Genomic DNA, 9387 nt, shown 5'->3' on the forward strand with positions numbered 1-9387 from the left:
TGGTGATGAAAGTACTTTATCTAAACCATTATTTATACTGAAGTTCTGTTAATTATTGGTCCATTATATCATTACATTTCTTCTATTTTTATATCATATTCACTTTTGGGCAGAATGACAGGAACTTTGATACTGGAAGTAATCAATACAGTACACAACAAGGCATTTATTTTCCTTGTGTAATATTTTACAGGACATAGCCAACAAGCGGCGTTCTATTAAGGACTCCTCTAAACAACACCAACAACGTCGTCGTGAGGTCCAGAGGACAATTGAGCGCCTTCAGCCAGGGAAAAGTAAAGGAAATCTCATCTCGAATATTCAGAGTGCAAATAAAACTGTAGATGAAGTGGGGGGTTGTAGTGGTGTGCTAGGGCTGAGTAGTAAACCCAAGGAAAATAGGAACTCTTTATTGGTGAAAAAAGAAGAAGCCACGCCCAAGCTAAGCCTGGGAACTGTTCTCAGAAGTGATGTGCTAGGTTTTGGTGTAGCTGGACATAACAATCACAACTTTGACTCTTCAGAAGGAACACAAATAGAAGACAAAAAGCCAGCTCTGTTGTTGACTGGTGCAGAAGGAACTGGAGCTTCTCCAAGAGATATTGACATCAAACTCTCACCTGAAAAGCAAAACCAGTCACTGCCAGGAGGCTCACAGAATCCACAAATCAAGAAGGAAGATGAGAAAACTGTGGCTGAGGAAGAGAAACCAGTGAGCAGAGATTCCAAGCATGAGAAAGTTACACCTGACCTCAGTGTCTGGTTTAAGGCTTTTGGAGCCCCAAAAACAACTGCTGTGCAGAAACAACGAAAACCAGAAGTTTCAACACAGCAGGATATGGATGCATGCACAGAGGAAAGAAGATTGGAAACTGTTCCGAGTCCAGTTCCAGCAGACGTGCCTTTGTGTAGTGGTTCAGCGGACAGGCCACAAAGTGTGGGTGACATGGGAGTGAGACCACCCACACAGGAAGATTTAGACAGGAAAATAGATGATGCACCAAGTCCCACACAGCAGTCAGTGGCACCAGCACAGCGGCAAAGAAAAGTCAGTACAGGTAGTAGCATGTCTGAACGGTCATCTTTCAGTCAGGACCCAATGGATCCCTTGGATGGTTACCCTGCCCCCTATCCCTCACCTCTGCACCCTTCTCCCATGGCTGCTTCTCCTGTTATGGCTTCTCCACGACCAGAAGATACTCCAAAGCCCACTACCTCATACCCACCTCTAAATGGCACTATACGTGTTGGGTTCTATCAAGACACATCATCTAGCCTCCAGAAGAGCAGCCCAGAGAAAAGCAACAGCAGCTGCAGCCCACAGTCACCTTCCCCATTCCAGCAGCCTGTCTATTCTCCCCGCTATCCTCCTCAACATGATAATCCAGGCTATTTAACATACCGGAACCCCACACCAGGTCCACCACAGACTTATGATGGTTTACCTGTCCCCCCATATAGTGCTGTAATGCATTACTATGACACCAGTAAGCCCTTGACTGATCAGTACCAGGCAGCTCGTACACAAGCATCAGAGGAGTACATCCCAGGAAGTCTATCCCTTTCATACTCCAGTGTTCAGCAGCAGGGCTACTCATCTCCAGTGTCTCCTTCTACGAGCCCTCTGCCATACACTTCAGAGAGACAGTCTGGATTTCAGTTGTCTGTCCCACAACCCAGCTCTGCACGTAGGTCACCATCTGTGCCTGTTACTAGTTCAGGACTCCTTGGAACCCTGCAGTATACTAACAGTCAGCAACAGAGTTATGACATAACTGTGCCAAGACCAAGTGCTCTTCACAAGTCAGCACCCTCAGTTGTCAGCAGCTCTCTGCCTTTCAGTACCAGTCACCAACAAGGGTATGAGATTTCAGTTCCACGCCCTAGTTCCACGAGCAAGCCATCTTCTGCATCAGCAGTGACAGTTCCTAGCACTGCACTACCCTTTTCATCTGATCGGCACCAGGGGTATGATTCGACTGTACCACGTCCCAGCACAAAAGCTCCTGCTGCTGTGTTTCCTGTTAAGAAGCGCCTGTATAGTGACACTGAATCTGCCACTGGTCTTCAGCATCACCATCAGACTTCTAGTCGATTGCATCAGTCTCCTCCAAGTCCTGTTACAACAGCATCAGCAACACCACCACCTCCATCAGTTGGCGTTTCACAGCCTATAAACCTCCCCTTGCACACAACAGGTAACAGGCTTGCTAACTCCACACTCAGCAATCCGAACACAGGTGAGAGATTTGATCAGACCTCTCCTGTAAGCATACCTCAAGCCCAGCATTCTTCAGTGATAGAACAAGTATGCATGTCTCCAGTCTCCATACCAATATGTAGTCCACAGATATCAGTTTCTCAAGCCAGCGAAAGGCTGCTTCCGGTTTCAAAGCAGCAGACTGTCTCAGAAATGATACTGGCCAATGCAATAACAGAAGTAGATGGAGGTCAGCACTCAGATTCTGTGTTGCAGGCTTCTGAAAAATCCCATCAATCCATGGACCCACGCGTAATCGACAGACTATACAGTGAGGAAGTCATACAGCCATCAGAAAGATTGCATCGGTGTGTCACATCTCCTATTGGAAACCATCAGACATCAACAGCATTGAATATCCAACAACCGATTGATATATCACACCCACCCCGACAGGTGTCAAGTAAGCAGCCATCTACAGATCAGCTTCGAAAGAGTCCAACAACAGCGCGTGTAGGAAATGATATTACTTTCCACAGGGGACCTTTTTCACCTGCAGCACCCTCATCCATAAGCAATTTGACCAACCTCTCCCACATTGTGGATCGTTTCTCAAGTGATGGGTCTCCTTTTTATGCAACAGGTGGAGATAAAAGTGGCATATTTGGCCAAGGATCAGTACAGCCTCCTATTTCATCAGCAGCTGCAGCTATGGCCATGTTTTCACAGCCTGCTCCTGCAATTTCATATAACCGCTCTGTGCCTGAGCTGTCATCAGTGTTATCCAGTAAAGTCTCCGATGTGCAATCTGTGTACAGTAGGACAGTGCCCGAACTTTCTTCTGTGCTTCCTGGTAAGTCGGCTCCAACCATTACTAGTGCTCGCCCACCGTCATATGACAGAACAGTGTCTGAGCTCTCAAGCTATGGTCACCAAACCATGGACATATCCACCAGCTTACCAAACAAGTCAACTCCCCCTGTGGAGGGACAAACAAATTATAACCATTCAGTGACAGACCTTCCTTCTGTGTTGTCCAACAAAGTGCCCCCTGCCACAGCAATTAATGTTGCTGCACCAACCTATAGCAGGTCTGTAGTTGTGACAGACTTCTCCATGGTCCCCACCAAAGTGTCATCCCTTGTGGAGGCCCCGCCTTTATCAGTGTCTGCTGTGACCACACCTACACCAAAGCCATCTCGTAAGCGTAAAACGAAACAACAGCAACAGGTGACTAGTGGTAGTGACACCTCAGTCTCTTCTAGCTCTACAACAGCATTCCAGCAGTATGTCTCAGAACCATCAGCCATTGCACTCAAGACAGTGCAGACTAGTGTGGTTCCTGGCAGTGCCTTCAACTTTGGCCCAGCAACATCAGGACTTGGCTTATATGGCGATGCTGCAGGGTTTCTCGATGAATATCGAAGTCCACCTACTGGCTATTACATCCCTCCTGGTACTGATTCTGGCCGTGACAAGCAGACCTCTGCGCCACCTGCTCCTTCTCCATTTCCTTTTCTAGGCCACCCACAGCCACGACCACCTCCTGGCTATCCCCAGCTAGCTCCGGCATTTCTTAACCACCAGCCAGCTTTGATGGATGCATCAGGAGCCACCACACCACTATATCAACAGTACCTGCAGCGCCACCAGGAGGAGCTGTTGCGTCATTCTGCAGCTAGTGCCCCTATGGTGCTCCACCAAGGGCTTCTGGCATCCACCTCTGGCTATCCACCTGGCTATCATCCTGCACTGGGCATTCGCCAGCCCTATGATGCTCTAAATCGCCCCTCATGGCTATGATAGGTCCTTCTGTGAAAGTGAAACTTCTATGACATGCAGCATGTTTTGCAGAATTCTGTTGCAAGAAAGCTCATGGGACCAGGACACCTTTTATTCACATTCAATAAATGAACAATGTGTGTAGTTCAAGACAAGCAATATCATTTCTGGTTCAGATTGTGTCATATAAATTTACGCTAATGTTGCAGAGTTGTGCAATTTAAAATTTCTTTATCTTTACTGGCATGCACTGCATTATTGCAATGGTATATATGTGCAGTCCAGCTGGCTGAGCATTGCATTCTTTCAGTACTACTACCATTACCCCATTTACCCCATTAAAAATGGTCACCAGCCTCATAGTACCAGGGGATCTAAGATCTCCTGTTCCTGAATCACAAAAATGGAATGCTAATTCCAAAACAAGAAGCCAGCCTGTTTCATTTCAGTTTCATTGGTTCAGCATCAGGGTTACTGTATGAAATCTGCTGGTTCAGATTTCATGATCTATCATATCTGCCAAGAATATATTACATTAGGACTATAAAGTCTGAGCAACTGCATGGTTTTGGCACATGTGACTGGTTATTGCATATTGCTTTTGTATTTAGTTTTAAATACAATGGAACATTAAGAAATAAGCAAATATTTACTGCAAGAGAACTTCAGTGCGAAACATTTGCTGAATGTTGAATTAAAATACCAAAGATACAGTATCTCATGAAAGTGAACTCTGCTTTTTATTTTATGTACTTTGTACTGTGTGTGAACTAACGTTTCCAAACAATACAACAAACACCAGTACAGTTGTACACTTTGCATTGGGCCACAAACTTCATATGTAACAAAATTTACTTACGCTTCTCTTTTTAATGCTACTCTTTCCCGGTGTTTAAAATGCAATTTTGTTTTCTTGAGATGAAGTGTTTTACTTTCATCAGATAGAAAGTGTAAGGACATGTGTTCATTAGCTATTAATTTTAGTTAGAAAAATGTGTATGGTGTGTGATATCTTTTGTTTTCTCGCAATCCACAAACATAGGATTGAGGGTGAGCTCTCTTGTATATTACAGGGTGGTTGTATGAGTGTGTATGAGTAAGTATATATAGTTTGATACAGTTTTAGTCTGGATTGTACAAGCATTTTTTAAGCGCACACACACACACACACACACACACACACACACACACACTACATTTCTCTGATACACTTTGCAAATTCTTTTGCAGCTGTTGCTTTAGCTTGGAAGCAGTTCTCATCACAGATATATTCTTGGAGGAAATCTTGAGATATGTTTTGCAAAACTGTTAGAACCTCCTTGGTTCCTGTAGACACCCCAATTCTTGGTAGTATTAACAGCTACACAGAGGGCTTAAGTATCTTCTGTAGTTATTTAAAAGTATTTTTATTCCATGTTATTATTTTACAGAAACTTGATTTTAAAACTTTTATATGTATAATGTGAATTTTGGAAAATTTTAATTGTTTTATATATAGATATATCTATATACTGACTATAGTTTAGTCAAATAAATGACCCCAATCAGCTGTATTAAAAGAATGCCGGAAAAAATGATATATACTTTGTTCTAACAATTTTAAAGTAATGGTGGAATTGTATTTAGCACCTTAATGGTGCTGCAAGAAATATTTATGCTGTTATGGGAAAGATATAAATTGTTTGTGCAATCAATTTGTAGGTATTACAAGATAAACTTACAGCTTTGTGCATTGTTGTGATCCCACTGTTTTTGTAACAATCAAAAGTGTGTACCATTAATCTCAGAACATCTCTTCTGTGAGGCCTTCCTTATTTTGTAATTAGATACATGATGAAATTAGCAATCTTTGTTCCTAAGAATGTGGCTCAAATTCTGGGTGCCTTTTCATAGTCTTTTATCATCCACTGTCTACACATTGGTTTCAGGTTAAATCTGGGCAAGATAAGTTTATTGTTCCTATCAGCATCCATTAATGTTAGATTTTTTATGAACATATTTTTTATGTACAGACATAAGCAGATGATATATGTTGCAAACAACTGATGCAGATGCTAATTACTTAAAATGACATAATGTTAAAATGCATGGTTTCCTCACTTTCAGTTCACTAATGGGTTATAGAGTTTTAAAGTTTAAAACAAAATGAGAAAATCAGAAGAATTTGTTTTGTAAAATTTGTCATTTTTATGAGATTAATGTATGCACTAGATCACTGTTGACCTAGCTAAGAGGGACCCATTCAGTGGGCCAGATAACTCATGAAACAGACTCCCTGTGATGGTAATAGTTTCTCATTTACTGAAGGAATTGCCTACCTCTTATGGAATGCAAGGTTCATTACAGTGTTCACAAGAGCCTGGCACTGGTTCATACACTGACTTGGATATGAATCCACTTCATGCCCTCCCACCGTTTCTTTGATTCATCTTCATATTGTTCTCCCATATATGCCTAGGACCTTAGAAGTCTCAGTCCATCCCATGTGTGCTGCACGTTCCACCAATCTCATCCTTGATTTTATCATCCTAATGTTTGGTAAGCAGTACAGATTATGCAGTTTTCTCCATCATTCTCTCACTTCCTCCCCTGAGCTCCCTGTTCTCAAACACCCCCAATCCATACTTTTCTTGATGTAAAGGGTCAAGATTCAAAGCCAAACAAAACTACAAGTAAATTTATATTTTTGTATTCTTACATAGCAGACATGAAGACAAACAGTTCTGAACTAAAAGATAGTTAACATTCCCCAAATTTAATCTGCTCTTACCTTATGAATCCAACTTTGATTTGTTACTGATATTTCCAGATATTCAAACACTGGAACATTTGTTAAGGATTCCTTAGTATTTTGTTCTTGCCCTGCATTCTTATGATGGGACATGGCCATATGCAATATTTAATATTCTCTGTCTTTCCCATCAGAGCAGCCTCTCTACTAGCTATCTGCTATCTGACAGAGCTTCTGTTTCACTGTTTATGGCATTTGTCTGCACCCAGTAAACCAGAAGGTGGTGTGTTCTATTCAAACCCAGTCCCTCTTGGTTTTCTTGGACCTTGATAAAGGCATATTCAAACATAAAGTTAAAAAGCAATGGTGATAAAGCATCTGATCATTCTGCATAGGAAGTACTTAAATAAATGGTTATGTACACAGACTCTACAGTAGTTGAGTTTAAACTTATTTAAATTAGCCTAATCAGTTTCATGGGTATACTGAATTCAGTAGTGCATAAACAGCTGATGTATTATCTCACTGTGCTCCCATTTTTTCTCGAATAGCTGATCAGTGGTTGACCTCTTGCAACAGAATCAACACTGATGATCCCCTATAAATTTGTCTGCATATGGAGTTCAAATTGAGTGTGTTGGATAACATTTTCTATGTAGATAACAGGGATATACCTCAATAATTATTGCAGCCATCTTTATCAGCATTTTTATAAATAGTGTAGCATGTAAACCCATTGCTAAGTAATGACTATAAATTATGCCCACTGCTAGACATCCGCAGAATAAGCAAATATATGGTGGCCATTGCTGAGTAATGAATTCTTCCCACAGCAACAGATGAACTACAACAATGAGCGGGGTTTTCCAAGCAGTTCATCCCAAGGGGTTATAGATGGGAAAAATTTGGAGTATAGTTCAGTTGTTGGATATTTTCCAGTTGGTAACGAAATTAGCAGAGGACATTACTAAAATTCATTAACAGGAAACAACTAGTGAAGACAGAGAAGACTTCATGTGTGATGCAGTCAACAGTGATCTTAAGAATGTGTAAACCAGTGAGGCTGTTATTGTTATTTGAAGTTATGTGTTATGTGTATAAATGTTTGCTAAATCCAACCAACTCAAACCCTGTCAATAACCACTCAGAAACCTGACAGTAGGTTCAGTTATAGATTCATTCAACTGTTGTAGCAGTTCATTCAAAATTAAATTAATAAGTTTATGCCTGTCAGACTGTAATTATTCACCTTCTTCTTAGATCAGTATTGCCAGACTTTGATCAGTACCTGGCCATTTATACTATGTTTCAACACTTCAGTAGCAGTGTGACCCTCACAAGAATTGGGTTCTGCTGAAAGTATTTGTCACCCTAACATCCTATGTATATTCAACAGGCAACAAAAGTAATTCTTCCTTCCATTCAAAGTACTGTGGGTATCACCATTCTCATCCTTTACCAAGTTAGTCCTAGGTTGGGAATGTTTCTTAAATTTATTTATGCCTCTATAAATCCCAAATATTCATGCTTTTAGTGTTTGTGTAAAGCTAACTGATTTTGTGCTTCAAATATTCCTTCCCCCCCCCCTTTTTCCTTCAAGAAATTTCTACTATTTTTATGCCTTATTTTGTTCAGATTATCTTCATTCACTTGGATTCTGCAACCACTACAGTCAGACTTGCTCTGAATGATGTAATAATTCTAAGCATATGCCATAAAACCATGATTTATGTTGCTTTAACTTGTAGTATCCTACTCTTTGTGGCCGAATTTTGATACTTTCTGTAATATCTTCCAAAGCTCCATTAATGTCCACATCTTTTTTTTTGTACATATCTCAGCCAGATGTCTTGTCTGTCCTGAGATGCTTCTCTCAGTACAACTTCTATCATAGCCCCTTGAGAAGTCCCACTCTAAACTACATTTCGTCCATTTCATTGTTCATAATCATTCAGTCCCTCATCTGACATTAAATAAATACTGCAGTTGACACATCATAGTCTGACTAGTTTTCTATCTTGAAATGAATGAAGACGTCCATATCTCATCATCATGGTGTAAGACAAACCCCCTGAACATTAGCTAGGTGCATATAGCCATCAATGTTGATGTGCATGTAGCCACGTTATATATGATAGTAAGAAATCACAGTTGCATTCTTAGAAAATCTAAAGGGAATTTTATCTTCAACAGGAAACTACAATTTTACATGTTCTACATGGGTGTGAAATATGATGTCACCCTCTAGGTAAAACATATTTGAGGATGGAGAGTACACTGTACAGCAGGATCCTGTGAACATGATAATGAATCTTCAGATTCCACACAAAATGTGAGGAATGTCTTAGTAGTTGAGCAGCCATTTAGCTAGTAAAGGACCCTGCTGCTTGAACTTTGAAACACTGTCACAGGCCTCCTGTACCAAAATCTTTTTGTTTCTGAAGTATTCTATCTTGGGTACAATACCGTGTAGTTTTGTTGAAAGTAAACTGACGTTTAGGAGGAACATCTTGCCTCCATCTTCAAGGCCAAAGAATAAGCCAAGAAAGAGACCAACATGAAGCAAACAGCGAGCTCTGCTGGTCTCTTGCTTAACATTTCACGGACCGGCGATTTAAATATTTAAATCACCCTGGGGACCAGCATTTTTAAACCTACTACCCTAACTTCTGCA

At 41.0% G+C, this 9387-nt stretch overlaps 1 protein-coding gene across 1 annotated transcript in view; it reads left to right on the forward strand.

Annotated features, from left to right (window-relative positions):
* Nucleotides 1-9360, forward strand: part of LOC111865615 — a 48758-nt gene extending 39398 nt beyond the window's left edge. Inside the window, exon 13 of the mRNA XM_023853792.2 lies at nt 194-9360. Coding sequence (XP_023709560.1) covers nt 194-4003 — 3810 coding nt within the window. The 3' untranslated portion in view covers nt 4004-9360. The remainder of the gene's footprint in view (nt 1-193) is intronic.
* The last annotated feature ends 27 nt before the right edge of the window (nt 9361-9387 follow it).

This window comes from Cryptotermes secundus, unplaced genomic scaffold, assembly GCF_002891405.2.
Source record: "Cryptotermes secundus unplaced genomic scaffold, Csec_1.0 scaffold2383, whole genome shotgun sequence".
Classification (NCBI taxonomy): Eukaryota; Metazoa; Arthropoda; class Insecta; order Blattodea; family Kalotermitidae; genus Cryptotermes; species Cryptotermes secundus.